The following is a 26255-nucleotide window of genomic DNA, read 5'->3' on the forward strand; positions in this document are numbered from 1 at the left end:
TGAGGTGCTCTCCTCTTGTGCAGACACCCTTTCATTTTTCAGGTAAAAGCAAAGATTTTTATTCTGTCACCGTTGTTCTTTTCAGTGCCTGAACTCTACACCCTGGGCTGAGCTGGAGTGAACTGTTGGTGTTTTTTCAAACCTGTCAAGATCAAATGCACATATACTTTAGAGAGCAGCTAGATGATGCTCTAATAGATTTGTATGGCTGGTATTAAAAATCCAACTTGACAGTTTTGACCTCTTCACTTTCAGAGTTTAAAATAATTTGCAGGAACTATGTGGGAGAATATCTTCCTCTAATGTAGTCCCAAATTTAGAAAAGGTAAGTGCAAACAGATCTTTTTCTCTGCAGACACATCGTCCTTAGCAAGACAGAAAATGGCTCAGGTAAAAACATTACTATTCTTATTTCTCCCCATCCTCATCTATTCAGTCTCCTGAGATCTCCTAAAACTGAATTAAAAAGCTCACAGGGCTTGAGACCACTTGGTCTCAAGGAAAGGGTTTGTTAAAAAAGCCCTGAAAACTAATAGGGTGGAAAACCTGATAACTGAGAAACTTTAATAACAACTGCAACTGTATCTTAGGGATCACAGTCTCCGGGCTGATGCTCAATTATGCTCACTTGCCTAGGTGGAAAGGTGTATGTGCTGTCAGCTTTGACAGAATGAAGAACTCTCACTCTGTTAAGACCAAAGAATATTCTTGAAGAAAGAATAGCTGTTATGGTACCTTCTATTACATACAGCTGAAATCCTGGGTTACAAACTTGGTCTTCCTGCTTACACAGCACACGGCGTGTCATGCCTCCCTGCCATCCCACCCGCTCAGCTTCCATTTTGCATGGCCACGTGGGCTTCTGCAGGAGCAAGTGCAGAGAAGCGGTGGCTGCTTGAGCCCCTTTTGCACCTCACCTGTCTGGGGAGCCAGATCCACCCATGCTGCGCTCAGGCAGCACCAAGAGTCCTTGCTGGCCACCATGTGGCAGGCACCACCAAGGCCCTTGGAATCCTTCATGGTGGTTTACCCACTAGGACCAAATGCTCCACTGGGATAACATTTCTATCCTGGCAGGGCACAGAAACAAACACCTACTGCAAAACATGACTCAGCCTCATCTGACCTGAACTCGGGATGCCAGAGATCTGCTTCCCAATGGTGCAGAGGAGGTCTCAGACACCACAGCCATCACCTCTGTCCTCCTACAGAGGGACAGCAAGTTACTCCATGGCCATCCCTGCAACAGACCTTTCTCAGCGAAGAGCTGAAATGCAGAGCTCAGATATGCAGTGTGAAGGAGCTCGTTGCTGGGGTGGGTGTCCTGGCTAAGGCACATCTGGTGGTAATCTCTCCCTCGGCTGCACGGAACATGCAGAATCTAACATAGCTTTTTCCCAGAGGTTAGAAATGCACCAAGTAGACAAAAACCTAATCAAACTTGTCCCCGATTTTTCTGAAGCCAGCTTTTTAGTTTGTTCAGAGAAGTGTGCAAGAAAGTTAATGAAATACTATTTAACAAATCTGTTTTCTGCTTGCTCTCAAACCCAAGCAGGAGCTGTATGTATTGCTTCATGCAAGGAGCTAAGCACAATAATACACACCCTCCTGTGGCAGCACCTTAAAATTGCAGAAATTATATGAAATCACCAGGCTTACAAAACACACCTAATTTGCTCTACTAGTGGAATGGCACACATTTAAGTCCCTAAGATACAGAAGGATCATCAAAACAGAGAGGTGGAAAGCATCATATTACGCTGAAAGTCACTTATGCCAAAATACAAGGAAATCTACTACATGTGAGAAGAGACTATTTCCTAAAATAAAAAGATAACTGTGATCAAACCCTCATTTTTCTATCAGAATCTACCCTGAAGAGCTATATAATTTGTCATATCTGCCACTTTTTGAGACAGTCACTCTAAAATACATTATGTTTACCTCTGAAGTCTCTAGCAGCTCCACAACACATCACACTGTTTTCTTCACTAAGCACTCCAAGACCTTGTAAGACTGGTAAGTTTTAGGCAGAACACAGCCACATTCCGCTTGTGCAGAGCAAATGGAGAGCTTACAAATACAGGCATCTGAGTCTTCCCATCCTTCCTATTCTGTCTCCCTCCCTCTTGCCCCTTCAAAGTAAAGTGCCTCCTCCTGTATCTTTTTCAAAGCTAAAGCATGCAAATCACACTCATTTCAGTTCCACATTTTATTCTCCATTGTCATTATATCTGATTAAGCGTTCTTGAAGCTCCACGTGTTAGAATCAGGCCCTTTCATAATACTGAAGAAGTGAGCTTGACAGGAAAAAGGAGGTATTAAATCCGTGAATGTTCATAAATGAGAAGTGACATTTTCAGGTACCCTACATTTGCAGGAGAGGTTTAATGAATACCCAAAGTGATGACAAGTATTTGCTGAGTGCCTGTCTGACAAAAATAGACAAAAATAAAAACCATACTGTCTGGTACAGCAACTGGGAAGAAGAATCCCATTTCAGATTAGTCTGTGCTTTGATACAGTTACCACTGAAGGGCTAGTTTTCAACTCCTTAATTCACTTGTATAATTGCTATGTATAACTCTGTTATATTGCTGGATATGAAATAACTATTTACAAAGGTTGTGTGATTTTTGACACATACTAATATCTAAACCTACTTGCTTGTACAGAAGGTGTCTATAAGCCAAGTCCCCATTCTGGAATATGTTACTAAGGGAGTAAACTTCAGACCTTGCAAGGGTAGGGCAAAAGGAGTAAGGGAAGCAGCTCTAACCTAGGAGCTGCAAATGCACAGGATAAATTCAAGCCTCTACACAGGACTTTCCATAATCTCTGCCTAGGCTCTGACTCCCCTTTCCCAGTAGTGGAGGATTCAGAGCGCTGTTTCTAGCTCCCCCAGATGTCAGAGAAGGAGGCTCCAACTTCTGGAGCAGGCACTGGGGTTTGCAGCAGCAAGGCAGCAGTTTCAAGTCTTTTGGCAGGCAGGTTGCTAACACAGTCATGTTCAAGTAGTTTCACGTTTGGGGACATCTGCTCCAGTGCGGCCACGGCTTTGTTTTCCTGGTTTTATTTCCTATACAGTCGCATTACACAGAGAGAAGTTCCTATTCTTTTCTAGTAATTTTTCATGGAAGTGATTTACACAGAATTTGATAAAAAACCTTATTTTTCACAAGGGTAGCATTTCAAATAAATGTGATATTATAGCAAACATACTGAGCATTCAAAATCACCATCACTTGTCCAAAAATGAGTATGAAATGATAGATGCCGTAACTATAGCTAGAAAGGCATTAACTGTTGGTGCAGCAATCCAAAGGAGTTGCTGCATCTTCAGACAGGGCAGCCAAACTGATTTGAAATGAACAACTGTATTTCATGATCAGCATGGAAAATAACTTTGGATCACTAGGCTGTACGGAGTCCTCTGAAGAATTGGTATCACACATACCAATTATTTACACAATACCAACACTGCTCAGAAACACAACACTTGGTCAAAACTCTAATGAAAACCTTGCACCTCTACCATTAACTGAGAAACTACTGTAGCTATTTACAAGACTTCACAGTTAGGATAAAAAACAGAAGACTATGGGAAAGATGACTTTACCTGTAAAGCTGCTGTAGACAAGCAAATAATTACTGGAAAAAAAGAAAGAATCCAATTTCCAATGATAAAACAGACTAGAAAATTTTTCTTGGAAGTTTCCTGCCTAGCTACCTGTGTCTGATGTAGAGATTTTGGACTACAGTATTGCTGGCAGCACACTGGCCTTCCCTGTAGAAAGGTCCAGCTCCTGCCTCCACTGCAATCAATGGCAGTTCCCTCTGATTTCACTGGTGCAGGAACAAGCTCACACCTAGAGTTCAAATTTGTAGTACTAAAGAAACCTTTCCAGTTCTCACAACAACTTCACAAAGAGAGGTTTCCCCTATCTAATACTTATCACACAGTCCAGGCCTTCATGACACATCAGAGAGAATTAAAACTGTAAGGTCAGAAATACCTACTTCCACTAGGAATCAGGTCCCTATCCGGAATGAAGAGCTTATATCCGTAGTGCTTTTCTAGAACATCCGGCAGAATTTCAAGTGCAAACTGCTCCTCTTCATTATTATCACAATCTAACGTGTCAGGATCCACTTTGGTGTATGAAAGATATGCATCATATTCCTTGTTGTCTGTAAGAAAACAAATTCATGTTCACTCTGCTTTTTGCAAGAGCACTAAAAAAAAAACCAGGGAAATCATATTATTCTTTGAAATAATCAAGCATTTCCCAACAAAATTGTGACTTTTCACAATATATAATCTAGTTTCCACAGAGAAATTTTTCAGGTCCAGACAAAGGATGTCCTTTCAGTTTTCTTCTGCTCGTTGAGCTAGTTAGTAACTGCTCCATGTGGTTAGTGTACACAGTTCTCATCCAAACAGACCACGGGCAAAACTTTGATATAAATCCTAAAGCTGGAACTTTTCATTTTAATCCTTTACATACTGCTAATGGGAATCTTTCAAACCCATGCCTCAAGAGTGCTGTGATTATGTGGAAGCTTTTAGCTCGGAAAAGTTTCTGAACCTGGAAAGTTTGTAAAGTTGTGAGCAAAAAAAGCTTTCTTGCATGAGTAATTGTGAGAAAAGACATGACTTAAATGAATACTGATTATGCAGAAATCAATGCCAAATACAAATAGTCCAAAGCATATATATATATTTTTTTTTTCCCCAGGAAATCTTGTAGTTTTTAAAACCAACACCATCATTTTAGAGGTCATTTGGTCCAGGGCACTTTAAATACTTGGAGCTGACAATACGAGAGAAAGAGTAAATGGAACACAGGGGGAAAATTGCCCCTCCATTCTGCCTGCAGCTCAGGGGTGGAGGCAAAGCCTCATCATAAAGTGGAGGGAGGCAGTGTGTGACAGACCCAGGTAACACCACATGAGGACAGCAAGGCTGCAACACACCGGTTTGGCTAGAAAGGGCGAACACCACCTCCTTCCTCCTCCTCCTGCACTGGACTAGGGCTTGTCTCCAGCTCCCTGCATCTGAAACATGGAGCTAAGAGCTGGCTACTATGCCAGGAACAGAAGTGGCACCACTATTGAGCTTGGGATCCATGCTGGGATCAGACTGTCTTAGTGACATTTCTCTTTGTTCTTCCTCTGCAGTAATGAAAAACAATATATTGAAAAAGTCAACCTTCAGCAATTCAGTCTCCAGGGAAAAGCACAGCTGCCATTATTTACAGACAATGAAAAATCAAACAGTTAATGCTGTGAGGACAAAACTGCATGAATAGAGGATTGCCAAGTACAAATTATCTATGAAGAATAATACCCATGAAAGATAATTAAAGCAGTTAAAAATCCTCAATATGTTCTAACAAAAAGAAAAATAGCTGTTCATAATATAATGCAGGCCTTGATGACCTTGGAATGTGATTGCTTTCTTATAATTCTTGACACAAAGCCAGATCCATGAGGGTCAGAGCTACAAAGCATGTGAAGGCAATTTGGCCAGTGTCACCATAGTTGATGTCCACCTGGCTTGCTGATACCTCCCTGAAATCAACAGCATGCAAAAATAGTAGTTACTGATGGAAAGATGACAGAAGAACAAACAGCAAAGTCAGCTTTGGAGGCCTGTCCAAAACCTGCTACCCTGTCCATAATGAAGCCTGCCAAAACCTTTTAAGAGCAGCCAGCCACCAAGTGATCCGGGCAGAAAACATCCCTGCAAAGGCAGCAAAACCAACCCCAGAGCACTGACATGCCTGGTTATATTGTGTGCAAGCAGTCCCTGAGCTTCCTGCCCCTTCCAGCTGCGTGGGTACAACCGCCTTCTCCAGTCACCTCAATTCACAATACAAATAAGCAAAATATGCACAGAATCAGTTACCGCAGGCTCCTGTGAGTCTATACACTTGTGTTACATCTCTACAGCCTCAACTCCCTCTTCACAAGCTTCACACACACAGGGCATAGCAGAAGGACCTATCCATGCCTCCCACTGCTTGCTCCATGTGCTTTGGGTGCAGCACTGTTTGGAGTCATTTCCTGAATGGCTTTGCTTAATCCTTAGCATTATTCTCTTTAAAAACAATGCTACACACAAGACAGGAAGTGAAAGCATCCAACACTGCTTACATAGGATAATTTCAGAAATAGGAATAAAGCAAATGTGTTAAGTTCCAAATCTTCTGTTTTAAAGAAATACATGTATAAATGGAAGATGACCCTGCAATTGCATCTATGTAGCTGACTGCTCATGGGATCTCTGTATGTTCCCACTTTAGCCTCTGTAAGTAGAAAGAGACATCCCCGATTACACTTGGACTTCAGTAACACTCTGCCTCCATCTTCCATTCTGCAGGATCAGAATGGGAAACAAAGCCACAACAGTACTAAAATCATGCACTGGAAAAATAAAGTTGCTCTCAGAATTAACAGGTACACATATTCTCCCAAGTACTCATGGGGCTTCCCCTAACGCAACTAGAAAATAATCTTGTTTCCTAAATTAAAAGGTGATTGAACCAAGGAAGTTACATGAACAAAAATGTAGCAACTTCACACTGAAAACAAAAGATGAATCAAAGCAATCTGGAGGGAGTTACCACTTTGGGTCACTGTTTGTTGGTGTGAACCAGAGAGGTTATGTCGGTACAATCCCAAGGTGTTAGAAGTAAATTACTTCCAAACCCCTTCATTTTCTCCCAGGTATCAGTATGAATACTGTGCAGTATTGTCCCATTTGCTTATGGCATGGCCCAGTGACATTTCAGTGAAAAGACTCACTGATTTCAGGGGGCTTTAGGAGAAAGTCTTAGGGCTTTACACTGCTGAGGCTTAGTAGTTTGAACTTAAACTGGCAACAGGTATCTCTTGGTATTCATTTCAATCTACAAGGTTCAGCACTTTGGGTCTATGAAATATTTTCATCGCATATCTTGAGTTTCCTGAGCAACTGCTTACCATCAGCTGCTTCATCTCCTCCAAAGTTCTGTCTGTAGAACAGCATTAACTCTATGTTGTAGCACTTATAGATGGTCACGAGCAAAATAAGCAGAAGAAGGATGGCTCCCAGTCCTCCAGCAAGCTCTATTTTGTAGATCAAATCTAAAATTAGCAAGGAATGAGAAAAAGGTTATGATCTTTCCAAGCTTTATTTGCTCTAACCCACTGTATAATTCCACATAAAACTGCAGCTTCCAATTACAACCCCTGTAACATCAAGGATGCTTACTTTCTTTATTCATTACCAATTACATAACTTTACCCATTTACTCCATCTACTGCCCATGTGAAATCACCATCCAGAATGCATTTGAGGCTGTAATCATAATTCTTCTACAAGAAAATTGTGATTTTACACAGAGGATTAATCAACTTTTAATGAGCTTGTGGAGTTTGAAACTTCTGTATGGCAGAATGCATCAACTGTTGTATGCAGCATGTGAGAATAGATACTCTAAACATATTGTACACCATTTGGAAGGCTGTTGTCCCCCCAAAACCATCAAGCTTTGGTTTTGTATTTGTGAAGTCAGTGGAAGAGCTGATGTGAGCTGTCAAACCAGGACTTCAGCTGCATCACCGGAGAGTGAATTGAGCATCCAGAATGCCCAAGACAACTTGAGAAGTGAGGAGCACACATCAGGCTGTTAAGAGCCACTTTGAGTTGTGATGGCTACTTATAACAGAGTTGTCACATGTTTGTTTAGGACACATTGTAGTTTGATGGGAACTAGTGCTAGTTAAAATTTCCTACTGGGATGCTTTTGTTAGGAAACATCACAGGCAGTCTCCCTCAAAGACCTTCACAAATTCATCCAAACCCAATTACCCATCTTTCACAGCTGGGGAAACAGAGGCATACAGAAGTGAAACAACATGCTCAAGGTCATTCAGCGAACTAATGCCAGAATGGGATAAACAACTTGAATACCAGTCTAGCACTCTACCTGATATAAGACACCAACTTTAAACAGTGTTGCTTTTTAGTCTGGAATGTCCCCTGAACACAGTATTTGGTGTGTTACTTAGCCACAAAAGACAGAAAATAAGAATTTGACAGTAGCTACCTCTAACAGCCTATATTAGTTTAGATAAGACATTATGAAGATATTTACTGCTGTGAAAATTACAATGTGCAAATGTAAAAACTGTAATGCAGGCGAGACAGTTTTTGTGATCTTTACACTTCTAAAACTTAGGTCAGAAAAAACTACTGGTATGTCATTTGTGCCATTTTCAAGATAAAAAGCAAATTAGTTGTGTATCTTCTGGGGTTGTTCTTGTCTCTCCATGCCTTGGATTTCAATAATTAACATCAGATGTCAAGCTATTCCCAGTTTACAGCATCTCTGATGTCTCTCTGGTAAGAAGTCATGGACTAATAGATGGAAAAAGTCTATTATAATAGCTATTTAATCTCTCTGAGAACACAGGAAATTCATGGGACTTTTATTACACTGCACGATAAAGTTAGCATGTCGTCTGGGGATAAATCTGGACAAGTGGAGAACAGAGCTGGTTAAAATCCCTTTTCAGAGAAAAAAACTTTCTGTTGTTGTTGCACCGAATCTTTTGTTAGGAAAGTCCCATTTTCTTGCCTACCCCAGCTTTTAGTCTCTGGATCTGATTCATGCCTCGAGTGGTCCTTGCTGAGGTCAACAGGGAAGGCAGCACACCCAGCATTAGGAAAGGAGCTGAATCTGGGCTTTGTGTTATAACAGTGACTGAAAATTAGTAAATAATATATTCTGATAGTTTCTAATTAGAATAATGTAGGACTTAGCCACAGTCTATCACAGAGGATTATGGTCTTTATAATAGCAAGTCTCATTAGCACCCAATAAATGAGGCACAAATATATTTTAGAATGTTCTTCATCATTTAGAACTATCAGTATCAAAAAAAACCCCAACCAAAATCAGTTTCCTGCATGTCTTGAATAAAGGCAGCCTCCCTGAAATAAATGGTGAACCATCATCATTTTTACTTTTATCTAAATTCACTGCTTCTTTCCACTGAAAGTACAGATTGATTTTTGATTTTATTTTGCAGTTCCCGATATGTTATTCACGCTCCAGGACACTGTATTATAGACTATGTAGACTTATAAGACTGGACAGTTTTCAAACTTGTTTGAAGGGAATCCTGAACAACTAAGGAACAAGGGGGTGTATACTGAGTTCCATATAATTTGAGCACCAAACACGCTAGGAGAGCATGGAGGAAAGGAAGCAAATTAAGGAAGCTCAGGATTGTCCAGAACTTACTTTTGGAGTACTTGAAAGCAAATATCAGTGTGGTGTTGAATTTAGTCAGTAAAGAAGAATGTGATAGCAGGCAGTGTATTCGTGTCTCAGAGCCATGCCTGGTTCTGTCTTTGCATTGGTACCCTTCGGTGTTTAAGCTGGATTTGGTTGTTTTTCAGTAAAAGAAAAAAACAAAGAGAAACCCCAATATCCTAAGTGATGCTGTATGTTCTGGGGCTACCACTATGCTGGTGCTGCACAGACAGCACTCCTCTGTTCTCTAAAAGCATGTGTGAGGACAATACCACTAATACAGCAGAAGACTTCAACAAATTTTACCTTAAATGTTTGAAAAGTTCCTTTTTCTTTCTTAAAGCAAAGCATGTGCTTAAAAATAACCACCTGATGTCAAGACAAGAACTAACTCTAGAAAATCTCGTACTTATAGCTATAAATTCAAGTTGGGGTTTATTCCTGTTTCTTTATCCATGCCTTCCTAGCAGGATCCATGACTTATGCTAGCTTGTTTACACCTGATGTACTGCAATCACACCTTTGAACAGGGGGCAGACATAACTGGCAGCACTGTGACAACCTGGAGACAAAACGGAGCTGCAAGTACCTCTTGCCGAACAGGGATAACATAACCCTCAGCGTGCAAGACTTTAGAGGAGGGGGATTTCCCTGGCTGAAAGGTATGTGCTTCTTCTTCACCTTTCCTAAGCATCGCAGCATCTGGAAAGCTGTAGCATATGACAAGAGAAATCCACAATGCCTTACTTGACACACAGAGAGGATGCTGGTCAAAAGCTTTATACCAGTCTTGCCCTAAATCTTGTCACAGGTCAGTAAATACAGCAGTATTTCCTGGCTCATGAATATTCTACAGTCCAATCCAAGCTGTAGGATAAGAAGTATTTAAATAAAGTCGCAGGAAGGCAAAGTTTGGTCAAGTATTTGTAAGAATTTCATAAATAACAGACAGGACAGTGGGACATGCAGTCAAAGGACATAGTGAAAGTACTGTGGTTATTTTAAATGACAGTTTAATAGCTTGAAAATCAATTATTGAGAATGCCTGAGAGGAATATAAGCTTTCTACAGCCACAGTGTAGAGATAAATGAAATAGTAGCTGAGAAGTGAACCTTTCCACCTCCAAATTTTGTATTCAGCAGTGCTTCTTCCATAATTTCAGCGAAGCTCTGAAATATCCGATCTTCTTGTTATAAATAAACCTAACCTGTTATTCTAATATATGCAACACAGCTGAACATTTAACAGTGCCAACACAGATACGCTTACTAACAGTTGTATATTTATGAGGTTCAGTGGATGGAAAGGTAGAATGCTTTTTGCACTTAAGAGGCTAATCCTTCATCATGATGACCAGATTCCTTAATTTAAGTTGTGACATCCTGTCAGTTTAGATGTTGAATACACATTTGTGTGTGTTCCAAACCCCAGCTGTGGGCCCTTGTTTCTCAGAGCTGATTGTACCTTCTGTATAGTGTTTTATCCTTATGCCTTAGTGTAAAATATAACCTACGTTACGCCCTTCTTTCTGGGAGGACATAAAACTCTCACATATAGAGAAAACTGTGCAAGTAGGACTTGATTCATAGACTCATAGATAGTTTGGGTTGGAAGGGACCTTCAAAGGTCATCTAGTCGTCCCCCCTCCGCATTGCAATGAGCAGGGACATTTCAACTAGATGGGGTTGCCCAGAACCACATCCAGTCCGGCCTTAAATGTCTCCAGGGATGGTGCACCTACTACCTCTCTGGGCAACCTGTGCCACTGTTGTATCACCCTCATTGTAAAGACTGATTTTGACAAGACTGCGTACTGTATTTTCACACACATAACCTGTGGGTCACATGAAAAATAGCAAAAAAAGAGGACACTGACCCAAAAGTTTCCTCTCCCTAGTAGCTCTTTTTTTTGTCCTAATACCAGCCCACCCTCACCTTTCATTTTATATAGATTCTAGCCATGAAACACAGCACCTAGAATCCAGCATGGCTGTAGGTAAACAAATGACTACGGAATTTTTCCAGAACCACAGTGCCCTATCTAGAGAGGCCTTGGCTGCTCTTCCTGATCTTCCACCTGGGTCCTAATTCATCTGTCCCACGGTGATGATGTCAATCTGCAGCATGCTCAAGAACTAACAGTATATTTAAATCTTTTCTAAATGGCAACACTTTTGTGGGATTTTGCTGCAACGTGATGACGGGGAGCGCTGGCTTTTTTAACTGATGTTAACATTGCAATACACAATCTGCTGAGAAACGCATCCTTTGCCTTAGTGGTCTAGAAGTGTACAAAGAACTGGAACAGCATGAGGAGTGCCTCATGAAAATATTTCTTCTCTTCTGGGAAGTTAATTTAGAGCTAAGAATAATAACAGAGATCTGGACAACGTCTTCTTTAGTCCATCTCCTGTGCTGATGGCTCTGTGGTTTCACGTTACATCTTTATCCCAAGTGGTTACATTCCTTTGCTTTCCCAACAGTTAACTGTCTTACTGCTTTTGTACTACCTAATACACTGTATCTCAGAGAGATCATTATCAAATTTAATTGTCACCCTACTTACGAACAGGAGAGGTGACCGAACAAACAATATAAAAACTGTAATGAGATACTGTTACACCCTTTATAATAATGACTTCTACAACCAGCAGAGCATAGTAGTACCTTTCAATTTGGAACTTTCAAATTCAAATGGTTTCTTTTCTGCTATGGATAACTTGTCAGTAGTGGTATTCCCAATTCCAGGTACAATACCAAGCGAAGCAACCATAATAGGGTAATTCTCCGCTGATTTGTAGTTCCCACTGCAATGTTTTCATTCCCGATGCAGTTAGAAATCAAAAAGCATTCTAAGTGTTTGAAGCTTTAAATTCAAACAGCAAAGCCAGGAAGTGGAGAAGCATAATAATATCTGACCTCATTGTTAAGGCACCTATTCTAAGAAATGAGTATTTTAACTCCATCACACAATTACCTCTGGTCTAGTCAGTCAAATCTAGGTCCAATTTATAGGTTGCTTAGATAAAAATACTTCTGCTGATTATAGTGGTGTTTTATGGGTGACTGTATTAAAATCATAGAATCATAGAATAATTAGGGTTGGAAAGGACCTTAAGATCATCTAGTTCCAAGTATTCCAGGCAAGTGCATTACCTGCAAGGCTGCTTCACTAGAAACTAAAGAACAAATCACAATGTTTTTCACAAGTGGCAAACTGAAGCTGTAACACAAAGATATTTCAGCTACAAGTAGGACCACAGGAGCCCAGCCTGGCTCAGAAAGGTCAGCAGGATGTTTGCTGCTGGCTGAGCGGCTGCTGCTGAGGCAGACGAGAGTACAGATAATGAAATAAAGAGAATTACCTTTCTTGCGCAGAAGAACACTAGCATGTTTCCGTCCGTTTCTGTTTTCCACATGACAAGTATAGTTAGCCAGGTCTGCCTCCTCTACAGCATCAAAGATCAATGTCAGTTCAACTTCTTTTTCTCCAAGATGTTCTCTGAGGAGTCTGAAAGGAAGGATACAGCCTTTGCTTAAATGAATTAATATGAATAGAAGTTTCCCCAAAGAATCATGATTTCTCTGCACAAGATGCACAGAGTTCCTGGCCTCCTTCATTCTGGAGATGGACTTAAAAGAAGGCTCAAGTTGGCTGACAGGGACTTCACAGAGGCACCTTTCATGACAACCAAAAGCCTTTTTCTCCTGCCATGTCTGTAGCAAGGAGCTGAATCAAGTGCAGGAACAGCGGCTATGAGTGCAATGGCTGCATGTGCCCTGTTTACCTCAGCTCCACCAGAAGTAAATGCTAAAAACAATGTTTCTTTCAAAAGAAGCAATAAATACTCACTTTCCAAATAAGTAAATATGCACTACTAAGCTATTGCTGAGCAAATTATAACACGGTATTTTAACAGCTGGGTACTGTGATGCATTTTAATGCAGTCTGGAAAACCAATGAAAGGAGCTGTGCAATTTTCCTCTATTTTGGGGTGCTAGATCATGACTTTAAAAGGGATCAGTGTCTAGAATTGCCTGCTCCTTTGAGATGACAGGGAAGATATAAAAAATCCCCACAAAGAGAATAGAAAGTTCTAGCAGGCTTTCAGGCCAGAGGTACAGTCTTTTTATGTCATTGTTCTAATGCACACATCAAAAAGGATGCAAAGTAAATGCAAGTGTTTTCCGATGCTGACATAGTCTAAAAATACTGTGGCCTATTCTCTCAAAAGACTTATCAGTTGCTCAAGAAAAGTTTCTGGTCCTTTGAACAAGGAAATGTAGCATCAAGTAAAATCTACCAGATTCATTTGATCCTGTTAGTGTACTGCTGCATAATGTGCAAGGGCGTAGACATAAAACGTGTGATGCCACTGCAGTTGCCTGTGAACTCACCATTGCACGTGATATGTCAGTGAGTCTTTTCTCTGAAAAGGTAAGTGCACAGCACTAAGAAAGCAGTAGGATCTGGGTACAGCAATATTTTCTCTGGAGACTGAAGGGAGGCAATTGGCCACACAGTGATTAACCAGAGTGTTGATTGCACTGGATGGAAACTACTCCCAGAGAGTTTAAAATCTTTCAATAACAAATGCCAAACTTCTCTATTATAAACCAAAGTTGTTTTGGGTTTTCCAATGCACACACACATTTTCTTATGTACATAATTTCATATAACAAACATGGAACTCCAAATCTGAAAACAAATCACAAGTGAAGCATGAGGGCATTGCATCAGATAATCAAAAATGCAAGATTGACTGCTGTAAACTACATATTTACAGTAAAATTTCATACAGGATATCCCCTTTATAGGCTTGGGTGATCTGGCAAAACTCCAAACAGGTACTAGAGCATCCACAATTCAGCCTCTTTCATTATGAATGTGTAACTTGCAAAAAAGCAAGTGAAAAACGTTAGCTTAAGAACAGGCATATGTGTTGCATTTGGAAACTTGAACTGCATCCTTTTCTTTTTTTTTTTTCAAATTCAATGCCATTTATTGTGTATTTTTGCATTTTTTTTAATTCTGGCCCTAAGCCCAAGTGCTGAAAATAAAGCAAAGAAGGTTGAATTTGCATCATTTCTGGGCAGAAAAGAAACCTCCCAAGAGAGCCTGATCTGTTTGCAGACTCAAATCAGTCTAAATCACTGGGGGTCAGATAAATCAATTCTCATTTACCTATTAATAGTCTCTATCTATATATAGTAAAATATTTTAAACTCAGGAAAGTCTTCTCTGTTGGTAAACAATATGCTCCACAAATTTCAGCTTACAAATCATGCTGCAAGAAACAAATAAAATCATTAACAGAGAAGATATCTGGGACACTAAGCTGGAACACTCCGCGAATGATTGTCTTGTGTTTACTATAATCAGCATACTTTACATAGAACAAAATGAAGAGAGATTACAATTAAGATAAACTATTAGTCTGAATCTGTTTAAAATAAAATAATCGACCCTTAACCTAAATTTAAATAATACAGGATCAGCTAAAAAGAAGCTTTCATAAAAAAAGAATATGCATTTGGACTGAGAATATTTCCCAGTTATTTTCATGCTAATTGTAATCTTCAGGAAGAGAACTCTTCAAAATGGGAACTATCATGAAAATGCTGACAGACACTCAGGCGTTATGGTAGTAGCAAATTGTAGAAAGCTCTTAGGGTTGTCAAACCTTTCATTCCTGCTCTTTTTTCTTTTTTTTTTCTTTTAACCAGTTCTCTGCAGCTAATGATTCATTATTGCCACAGAAATACACAGTTGATCACCTACAGTTTTTTAATGTGTGCAGACTTTAACTGCATGCATTTCATAGCTGGTTCAGAGAACACTAAGAACAGCATTTTTGGGTTAGAAAAGAAATGGAGTTTCAACAAGTACGACCTTAAAGCTGCAGCAGCATTTGTTGCACACACACAAGATGAATCTCTGTGCCTTTCTGAGCTGGGGGGAACTTTGCCAGCAACACTGCCGATACTTGCCAGCTCCCACAGGTTGAGAAAATAATAGCTCTTTTTTTTCTGGTTTGATGAACAAAGTGTAAGAGCAATTACATCATTTAATACACAGGTAAATCAATGGCACTTGACAACTCACAGCAAACAGCATGCAGGGAGAGAGAGAAGAGGTGGGTGAAACACAAAAAATTCCTTTTGTTCAAGCTGAAGCATTTTATTTGATCTGAAACAAAACATTTTGTCTACTGCTTATTTTTCAGTTAAGAAAATATTAATTTAAAGAAAATGTCATTTCAGAATAAAAATGTTTTCTTTGAAAAATATCCAACGTTTCAGACTTTTCAAATCTTTTGTCAGATTTTTCCAATCAATTTATGCACTAAGTTGAATCTGAAGCTCCAATACTTTTCCTTTGAAACCACATTTTCCTGAAATTTTCAGGCCTTGTGGGATCACAAATGTAAAGGCCATAGGAAAGCTTTCCCTGAGTCTCTCAGACCAGGGAATTCCAAACCTTTACTAACCCACCTGTGAGTTGGGACTTCCCAAAAGGAAAACTTTTATTCTTTACATAGTTAAAGATCTGGACTAGAAGAACTCTAGTCCCTTCTTTCTAGTCCTCATAATAGTCTGTAGATGAAAGGACAGATCTGTGTGTACATAAGTGCTTCTCCAAAAAAGAGTAATTCAACTAACAACATGGCACACAACACTCCCTCTCACTTTCCTGCATTATGTCTCTCATTCTCTGTCCAGAAATTGTCTACTTGAGTAGTAGAAGCTTGTCAGGAGAGGGCTTTCATTTCCATGAACCCAGCACATTAGCCAGGCAGTGATAGTAATTCTGCCTGCCTCCCTCAGCATCGCCTCCTAACAGAATACATCATCCTTATCTTGTCTGAGCATTTTGTGACCATCAGTTGACTTCTGTGGGTGACAAATTAACCAGCAGGAAAAAATAAGGCTGAAGTTCAAAATGTCTCCATTCACTTCTTTCCATGCCTCCAGAACAAATAAGACTATTTCTACTTTAAAAATGGAGAAGAAAAAACAACGACAAACATATTCTACAAGCTGAGCGTTATGAGACACCTGCAAACTGTTCTGCAGTGTTGCCTGAAGAAGAAAAAGAACCAACTCACAGGTGGCTGGGAGAGTAAGATTTATGCCTGAAAATACTTCTTTGCCACGGCAGAGAGAGTGTTGGAATCTGCTGTGAGCTCCTTTGATAATTAGGTTCAACTGACAACCATGCAGACAGGCTTAAAGACTCTGATTCCTTCTTTAATAGCGCTGGTTTGATTTAGATGACATTTTTATTACTGCTGTGAAAACCACACCTGGTAGGCAAGGTCTCTTTCTCCTTTTCCCCCTGTTCATTTCTAACATTTGGAGATTTTAATTCTAGGGAAAGCAAAGAGGCAGGTGTGTGTGTGTGTGGGGGTATTGCCTCTGAGTCCTGCAGTGCTGATTAGTTATTTTTTATTATGAGGCTCTGTAACAAGGTCTAATAAATAACAAGGAGCTCAGAGCTATACATTTATTACTCATGGTGAAGTCTGCTTACCAAAAAATCAGTTCCATGGGTTTAACAGAAATGCTCAAGTCACTGAGTGCAATTGCATCCTTATTTCAGTGCTTTCGTAACAGCACACTAATTGACTGCCAACTATGCATGCTATGGGATGCAAACTAGGGATGGATGTTTTGTACTCCCAAACTGCACTGATCTGCAAACCTGCACTCTCATCATATACAGCAAATCCAGTGATATAATGGATGGGGCCAGTCCAGGGTAAGGACAGCACCAAAAATTCAGAGTACTACTAAATCTGTGTACTAATTTAAGACAGGGAAAGCAGAGTTAAAATGTTAGCTATCTGCCAAAGGAACAATCCACAGAGTATCTTGGTCTGGGCGTAACCATTCCCAATTACTTGGGGGTTTCTCAACATTAACAGAAACATGCTGGTTTCCCCACAGAAGCAAACTGATGGGAAAAGCATCTAACCATCAAGTTCACCTTGTTTCATCGAATTTGAAACATACATGTCATGTTTAGAAATCCATCGATAAATAGGACTGGGTGAAAGGCTTGTGCTGGCTCAGGGCGCTGACAGAACAGTTAGGGCTGCTTAGTTTCCCTGAAGCAGCAAACCTGTAATGGCCCACATGAGCAAAAGCTGTTACTATGAACAAAAAATCTGCAGAAAGTTACTACTGCAGTTGCCATAGCTACTTCTAAATGAAAAAAAAAAAAAAGAGAGAGGGGGGTGGACTGTGGCACTGCTGGTAATGATACAGTAGATTTTGGTAAATGCTCTGCTCTAATGCTGGCTGTGGTGCACAGGAGATTAGGTACATGGTAAGTAACTTTGTCAAAGAGAAGATTCACTGAATTGCAACGTGTCTGTAAACTGAGTCAAAGCATTTTAAGAGTGAGAAAAAGGTGTTGCAAAATGATACATGAATGTGTAATGAGATGGCATAATGGAGGACAAATACAGCTTTTTCAAACTCAATTGCACTAATAAATGCACACAAAGCTAAAGTTTTGAACTGTGTTAAAGCTGGCAAGCTCTTTAAATACAAACCTCAAACTGTCCTTCCGACGCAGAGGAAGAACATGACCAAAATCACTGTTGATATAGATACACCAAAGAGGACATAATGTCGTTAAATGCGGATGACTTGCAATGGCAGAAGTTTCCAGTAATTGTATTTTGTGGTCAGAAGTCCAAAAGAGGATTGTACACTTAAAGCCGTTCTGGCAATATATGATCAATTTCATCTGTATGCAACTGAACTGCAATGTTAGGTTGGTTATTTCAGTGCATCTTAATAACTAGTGGCTAAATGACTGAACTTCAAGTTATTAATCCAGTAATAAAGCAAAAGAATCTGCCTGCTCTCCAAAATCACTTTTACAAGAAACAAACAACTCAGAAATGAGACAAAAAAAAAAGTGCAATGGAAGGTGCAAAGACCTTGGCTTTCCTTATAATTTATATTCATTGTGTCTATAGGAGCTGGGAATGCCTTGTCCATGGTATAACCATAGGTTAGTCTTTGCTTCAAGACTAACGGGTAATTATTAAACAAGGAAGACAAGAAGATGCCATTAGGTGCAAATTCCATGAAAGTTCACAGATACAAGTGTTTGTTTTCTTTACAACTGGTACAGCAAAAGATAATCAGCATCTGGAAGAAGCCAAGCACAACTTGGATGTTGGACATCCTTACACAGCCACTTCCTTCTCTCCTTTAAGTGATAAGCATGGAGGAACAAAAGCTGCCTTTTGAAAGCCCTGGTTAAGGCATACTGAGAGCTGTATCACAGGCAGACAACACATTCAGTAGAAGAGAAAAAGTATGGTGACTTTGACAGGAGGCCATTCATCTTTAAGATTAACACTGATGCTAAAATGAAAGTTATCTTGCCAAGGACTGCCACAAGGGGCAGCTGTAGTGGACAGCATAGTTTCCACGCAGGGGTGAATCAAATCCCAGAACACTCAAGGGAAGACTCAGCTACCATCAGGGCAATTTGATAACAGATTTTCAGGCACACAGATAGCTTCTACGTCTTTAGAGTTTATTCACTAGAAAGGCAAGCAAGCAACTCACGCTGTCCTGGCCCCAGGTCATTCATCACTGTTCAGACAGAAAACTACTTCCACTTTCAATTAAAAACCTGTTTAAAAAAACACCCAGGAGGCTTCTGGGACATACCACGTTTTTAGCAGTAAATATTCCAAAAAGTACCTGACTTCGCCTTCTCTAATGTGACCTTCTAATTCTTCTATGAATTTTTCCCCTTTCATCCAGTAAATCATGGGGCCTGATTCTCCACTGAATCCAAAGAAAGCTTTGCAGGCCACAGTCAGCGGGTTTCCTGAGGACAAGAAGAAAAGAGAGGGTCAGACACTTTGTCAGAGCTACTAATGAGAAAACAATTATGAGAAATCTCAGCACCTCAGATAAACCTCTCCAGTTAAAATCGGAGGGAAAGAAAAACCCAAAATAACCATAGGAAATAGGTTGTTGATGTTGATTTGCATCTACAGGAAATAGCTGTGAAATAAAACTGAAGTTATCTGTAATTCCAGTTTTTTTCCCAGAAAGATACTACATGAACAATGAAAAAGTATGGAAATGGTGGCAACATAAGGTGATGTCAGATTGATTGTTAAAAAGAAAGAGATGATCTCTTTGTCAGCCTCATGGGATCTCTACCAAGACTGGGGAGTGTGCCCTAAGCGGCACATAAATCACTAAACTTGCTTATGGTTGCCCATCCACCCACAGGAAAGACACAGTAATAATTTCTTCCTTGTTTAGACAGAAATGAAATGCTAATGAAGTCTTGGTAAGCTGTTCAGAGAGCTTTTAAAGATCCCCAAGTAATATATGATGCCAGTGAGCACCAACAACACTCATGCTACTGTCAATAGGCTTTGGCAAAGGACCAAACTTCAATGCAATAGAGTAGAGAACAATAGTGTTCAGGCAGTAGAGTACAGAACTCTTCCTTTCAGCTTTGCAAGAATACTTCCAAAAGAAAGAAAATAAAACTTGGAAACCAATCAGATTTCTTTTCTCTCCAAGAATTCAGCATTTAGATGTATTTTGTTTGGCTACAGCTTTAGATGTACTAGCTAGTTCAGGACTGTGCTTACAATGCCAGGACAGATGGTTGTCTGCCTGCAGAAGACAAAAAATAAAAGAACAAAAACCCCTCAAAGAAGCCAGGAAATGCAGAAGAACCATGCCTATTCCCTCAGTATGCAAATACAGCTGCTGCACCCACTTCTCTTTGTCTGTTCTTTATAGCATAGGTGGTCCAGGTTACAAAGCAGCTGTAGAGTCACCAACTTAAATGGGAGGATAGACTTCATTTAGCATCAGTGGAGACACCTGCTGAATCTTCCAGCACTTGGATCAAGCATGAAAAGTCATCCTAATGCATTTTACTGTATTTGGAAGAGATGGTTTATTATGCCAGCCATTCTCAGTGTCAGCAGGAGACTCTTTTGACGCTGAAACCGAACGGGCCTATACTCTTCAAAAAGGGCTAGTCATTTGGAGCACCTCACTTGGTTGAGCACGGGCTAATGGTTTCACCTGATTGTCTTACGGTGCCCTACTCAGCTACCTCTTGTCTGCTCAAAAGTGATAACTTGCTGTGGGCGCACTTGGAGCATATCTGAGCTGTGTGTCAAAGCATCTTTGCCTAAACCCTCATAGAGGTGTCCTAAGTCAACTAATCGCACTATCCATTATTTCAGTGCCCAATTTAAGACATGTCAAAAGAGTCTGATTAGACAGGAAGTGCAGCACTCCCAGCCACTGAAAATCAGACGCCTTTAAATTCCTTCCAAGTCAAGATCCAAAATTACAAGTCCTTTTGAAACACTAGGATACAGCAAGAAAAGGTTTAAAGACTGCACTTCAGTCTGTTTCTTAAATAGCAGAAGACAAAAATGGAAAATGTTTATCCTGAAAATGTTTTACAGACTCTTTCATTATCTCCACATTCACCATGAACTCTGGTACCACAGCTGGCCACTGAACACATGCTGATGCTGACAGATTATACACAACCAGCTCAAACATCCCAAATATAAGAATAGGGGACATTCACAGTTATCTGTACACCCACAACACTGACCACCATCATAAGAAAGTTCCAAACTTCACTAACTGATGAAGAGGCAGAAACACTTCTAGGCAGGTATTTAGTTCCACTACAAGATGATATAGCAGAACTCTGTTTCCTTCTGCTCCTAACCCACTCACCCAGCCTTGTGAGGTGCTGGGTGCCCTCCATGGTGGGAAGGGAAAATTGGAGCCTCAGGCTGTTTCCATCTCATGTTCTTCTAAAGTGCTGAATGACGATGTAACGTGAGGTGTTTTGTGCCACTTGCCTCAGAGTCATGTTACACATTTGCTTAAATACCACTTGGTGATCCCTAGCATGTGGCTGCTCAGTCCTTGTCTGATTTTAATGGAAATAGACAAGTGTAGCAACCTGAAAAAAGGAGAGAGCTAGATGTGGCCTATCAAGACTGACAGTATGTGCCTTTTTCCTGGCATACCATGCTGGGCACTAAGTGCTACAGGCAAAATATATTACAGGGTGTGCTCTTCCTCAAACCAGGAGTTTTTACTTAAAAAACCAACCCTGAAGAAAGGAAAATATTCCAAGGTGAGTGTAAGATTTCTATACATGCAGAGTAAATATCCTGAGGCAATGCGTCTGATCTGAAGAAATAAGTTTTCTATACAAACAGGAAAACCTAAAAAAAAAACCACCCAGCTGTTGGTACACAGCTTCTGTAATAAACAAACTCAATATAAGGCATCAGTAGACTTTACTGTGACAGCCTGCATGCTGTGAACATGCCTGGGCAAATCCATTTCCCATCTTTGCCACCAAGGGAAACCTGGTGGGAAAACCAGAGTGAATTAGCGTTTTCAGCTCAAAATCTGGGACTGGCCAGATTTTGAAAAACCCACAGTTCAGCTCATCTGCAAGCCAATCACTGATCAGAGGGAGGAATATGTAGCTGTTTCACATGGAACAGCTATCTTTTATCTCAGTAGCAGAATGATGCATGTCTGAGACGATGCACAGATCTGAGCTGATCTGTTCTGGGGTGGAAAGAGCTCGGGGCTTGATGACACTTCAAGGTCCTATTCAAACCCAAACTCTCACACATGCTGGTAAGGACATCATGCTCTTCTGTAGCTCTCTGAAGCAGCTTCTGGTTTGTAACTCATCATTCAAGAAACTTCTTCTCAGTGAGGGTGACGGAACACTGGAACAGGCTGCCCAGGGAGGTTGTGGAGTCTCCTTCCCTGGAGACATTCAAAACCCACCTGGACACATTCCTGTGTAACCTTATCTAGGTGTACCTGCTCCGGCAGGGGGATTGGACTAGATCATCTTTTGAGGTCCCTTCCAATCTCTAGCATACTGTGATACTGTGTGATACTGTGATTCGTGACTCTGGAAGCAGGACAAAAGCAGAAAAGGGAACACAGACTCTTCCTTGCAGAAACACTTTACTTCCTCAAATAAGCCTCTGTAACGAATGTAAGGGAGGTTCCCCCTCTTGTGCCATGTCAAGGCACAGCTGTCCACAGCTGCAGACTGACTACTGGTTTCCAGGGAACTTCAACCAATTTCTATCCAGAAGAGAACATGGCATGTCTCACTGCATTTTCCCCCCCAAGTACTGAGATCCCGAAACTGCAGCTGAATTCCCTGGATCCTAAATGTTCTCTTGAATATGGGGAGAAACAGGCACTGAGCATGGAAAGTGTCCTTTGCAGGTCCTGATTTTGGGGCTGGCTTTGAGCCATATGGTATCACACTGAGTCACAGTTCAAGGCAGAAGGAGCTAACAGGCAATTAGTAACTCCAGCAACTAATCTTCTGTAAGGCCAAACTTTTGCATATCATTACTGATATTCTGCATGACATTTCAGTTCCACTACTAATTGTTCTTATTAAGAAATATTCCCCTTGCATCATTTAATTAACATCATCAAAGTTCCTAGAATGAATGGCATCCTGAAAGTTTTCCATTTATAAAATACACATTTCAGTTGCAATTTTAATTAATAAACTAATTTGCTGAGAAACAGGGAAAATGATTAGTGAGATTTCTAATGAAGCAACAGTGAGAAGAATGTTTTAAGAAACAAGAGAAGAAAGTAGAAAAGCCTGCTTGTAGACATTACGGAATCTACTGCTTTGCTGGGGTCACCTTGTCACAGGAAAGCCTCAGGTTCCAGCAGAATCTCTGCTTTAGCTTTCTTCCCTACTCTGTCAATCACACAGGCTTTTTGCCAACTCCCAGCTGATAAGACACAACCACTGGCAATAGGGATGACTTTTACTGCTAAATCATACTGTACATTTTTCACCTGACCATTTCCACACTATATCTGTGTGAACTCTACCATACATTTCAATAATCTTTTTTTTTTTTTTTCCTGAAAATGAGAACTGCACAGAGATCCAATTATTCAAGCAAAATAGCTTCCTGGTGGCAGTAGGAGCACTGGCTAAGGATGGAAAAGGGTCTGTAACAGAACGTTGTCAGGCACGATTCTGAATGTGCTTACTGCGGGTCTGACATGTTTTGAAAGAGAATGACAAATCCTGCAGCACAGTGTCTCTTGAATGAGGCATGCTCCAAGCACTGACTAAATGAAGCTTAAAATAGTTGTTCAGTCTTTTAAAAACTTAGATGCCAAGGCTACGTGACTGATCAGCACGGAAGACAAAAGCTGCTCACAGATCCTAAGATCTGGCTAACACCAAGGCATGTTTTCAGGCATTTTTTTTTTAATACAGTTTGATTATTTGTTTGTTTTCAGTCATTTTGCACAAGTAGCTACATTTTTTTGCTTATCTGTGAGCATTCACTCAAGGGTGCAACACAGAATTCAGATTCTCTGATGTCCACATTCTGGTGCTCTGTTCTTGCAGTAAATCAGGCTTTCACTTATGGAGCAAATAATCCCAGAGCAAAACCATCAAACAGCCAAAGTAATCTATGAATCCTTGGGTGGTTTTCCCCTCTGGCTTGAAACATCAATGGGTTGTCCAATCCCTTCACATTTTTGTGCCAGATACACCACCATTCTGAACAAGCCTGAATTGAAGGAGATGATCTTGCCAAGCTACTGGCAGAACTGACTGACAGTGTCAAAGGAAGACCTCCTTTTGCATCAAGCAACATCAAGTCAATCCTGCACATGTTGCTAGTTGGATTTACAACTTCATCTCCACCTGGGTGTTAATACCACTGACTGTAATATCATTACTTTTACCTATGCCAGGGCTGGATACTGTATACACGTAGAAGGAAAGACAAGTGCACTGTTGCCACCAAAATATCATTCCGTCACTCCAATTCTCTCTTACTGATGTGCATGCATCATGTAGGTCCTCTCCAATAATGGTGCTTGTGTCTCTTTCCCTATAAGACTGACAGACAGAAGTGTTTGCAAAGGAACAGATTCCCACTCTTGACACATGCAGATGTTGTGCAGGCACTTCATGGGCTTGCTTTCTTCAGTTTGCTGAGGCAGAGGACCAGAAAAGCAGGTTACTTATCACATCTCAGTAAGCGTATTCTACAGGGTGTCTGCAGAATTGAATCTGACTTTCCAGGCTATAAGGTTTGCAAGGCAAATCACCATGTCACTGACAAGAACATTATTGTTCTAATGTGCTTTACAAGTGCTAGAAACTGGTCAAAGAGCAACAGAGCTATTTAAATTCTCCTGGCAAGGCAGGAAGGATTGTATACAACCGTGAAGTAAAGAACACGTTTCCTTTTCCTTCAGAAGGACATCCTGGATAAAAAGATACGGGAGACAGAGCTTACACCTGCAATTTATCCACAAAACAAATGCCAGGGGCAGCACAGACCTTGACTCATGAAAAACAATCTGTGTGTGTGGTAGCTTCTATCTCCTTTGCAGACAATGTCAATTTTCCCAAAGTCCGTTGCAAGGACATCCTTAGCTGTTCTCCTGTGCTCAGCAACAACGGGCAGAACCCAAAAGCACACTGAGGTGGTGCAGCCCAAGCCAAACCTTGGGTATGACTCGAGGCTGGTGCTGCACGTCGGGCTGAGCTGCTGCTGGGCCTGCGAACACGGCAAAGGCAGCAAACAGCTCCCACTCGGGGCCGTTCTTGCAACGCGAGAGCCAAAGCCCGGGGCTGAGCTGCTGAGCTCCAGACCTCTGCCGAGAGCTCATCCGCCACAGGGGAGCCTCCTGAAGGAGCCAGGAGGCACTCGCTCACGGTGTTTGCTTACGTGACCCAGCACAGCTGAGCACCTGTCAGCCCCTCTCGGCACAGATCAAGGGTCTTCAGTACCACTTCACAGCATCACGGTCTTCAGCATCTCTTCTATGATCTGCTAAGGCAGCACTGAAACTCTCCACAGATGTACCCACTCCTGAATTTAGACAAAGCTACAAAAAGCCACAAAAGCCTCAGGTACATTATCACCTCCCCCCCCTGTATTTTTCGCTGGCCATTTCCCAGCATTACTTGACAAAGGTTCTATGTTTTGTTTAGTACAACAAGATTTATAAAGTCAGTGCTAATTACTCTGCGGGCTTCATTTTCCTCCTCTTTCACTTGGCTATAGAACATGTACCTAAGCTGTGTGCTGTATGTTACCTCACTTAGGTGAAAGTCTCATGGAGATCAGTGACTGGTTTGAGCACTACTGGATCCAGTGAAAATAAAACATACTCAAATTATTTTCCATGACAAAAAAAAAAACAAAAAACAAACAAACAAAAAAACCACCCCAGCGAATCCTACAATGTTTCCAAACTCTATTCCAGCAGCCAGTAGATTCATGACTGGCTATGATCCTTTCCAAGTATCTGCATAATTAAAGATCAGACAGGAATTCATGAACTTGAAGGAAAATCAAGAAACCTGCTTTGGATAGCAACAACGACTGCTTTTGCTTTAATAAGGCCTAACTAGCCTCCAGACAGTTCAAATCAGTTTAAGAGCATTTAAAACACACACATACATACACGTATTACTTGATTGTTTTATTCTCCAAGTTTCTGCAAAGAAACAGACTAAAGGAGGTGCTCTTCCCTTCAGTAAGGCCCTGTGCTATGAAGAGCATGCGCTAGCCACTACCACCATATTCTGCAAGCTGTATTGATATGTAGGGAAAATAGATGTCTATGTAAAATCAAGTTGGCTCTTCACTCATACAAGAACTTTTCAACTAAGACAAACCTTCGGCAACAATAAACAGCCCAGTAAAAACTTTGACAAGTGTCCTGGGTTCAGCAGTAGCAGTCATGTTTCTCCTCCTTGGTAGCTGGTGCAGTGCTGTGTTTTGACTTTCAGCTCGGGAACAGAGCTGATAGCGATGTTTTTGTCTGGCCAAGGACTTTGTGAGCCTCATGCTCTGCCA

General features: G+C 40.8%; 1 protein-coding gene across 8 annotated transcripts in view; it reads right to left on the minus strand.

The window, feature by feature from the left end:
- Positions 1-26255, minus strand: part of IL1RAPL2 (interleukin 1 receptor accessory protein like 2) — a 372128-nt gene that overhangs the window by 8033 nt on the left and 337840 nt on the right. For 7 of the 8 annotated variants that reach the window (XM_057425174.1, XM_057425171.1, XM_057425173.1 and 4 more), the window contains 4 exons: positions 19042-19171; positions 12675-12820; positions 6988-7131; positions 4021-4191 (listed from right to left, as the gene is read on the minus strand). In XM_057425174.1, the coding sequence (XP_057281157.1) occupies positions 4021-4191; positions 6988-7131; positions 12675-12820; positions 19042-19171 (591 nt within the window). The remainder of the gene's footprint in view (positions 1-4020; positions 4192-6987; positions 7132-12674; positions 12821-19041; positions 19172-26255) is intronic. The other variant, XM_057425177.1, reaches the window with a different exon arrangement.

This window comes from Pezoporus wallicus, unplaced genomic scaffold, assembly GCF_028554395.1.
Source record: "Pezoporus wallicus isolate ANWC-B61680 ecotype Strahan unplaced genomic scaffold, APGP_CSIRO_Pwel_v1 scaffold_6445, whole genome shotgun sequence".
NCBI lineage: Eukaryota > Metazoa > Chordata > Aves > Psittaciformes > Psittacidae > Pezoporus > Pezoporus wallicus.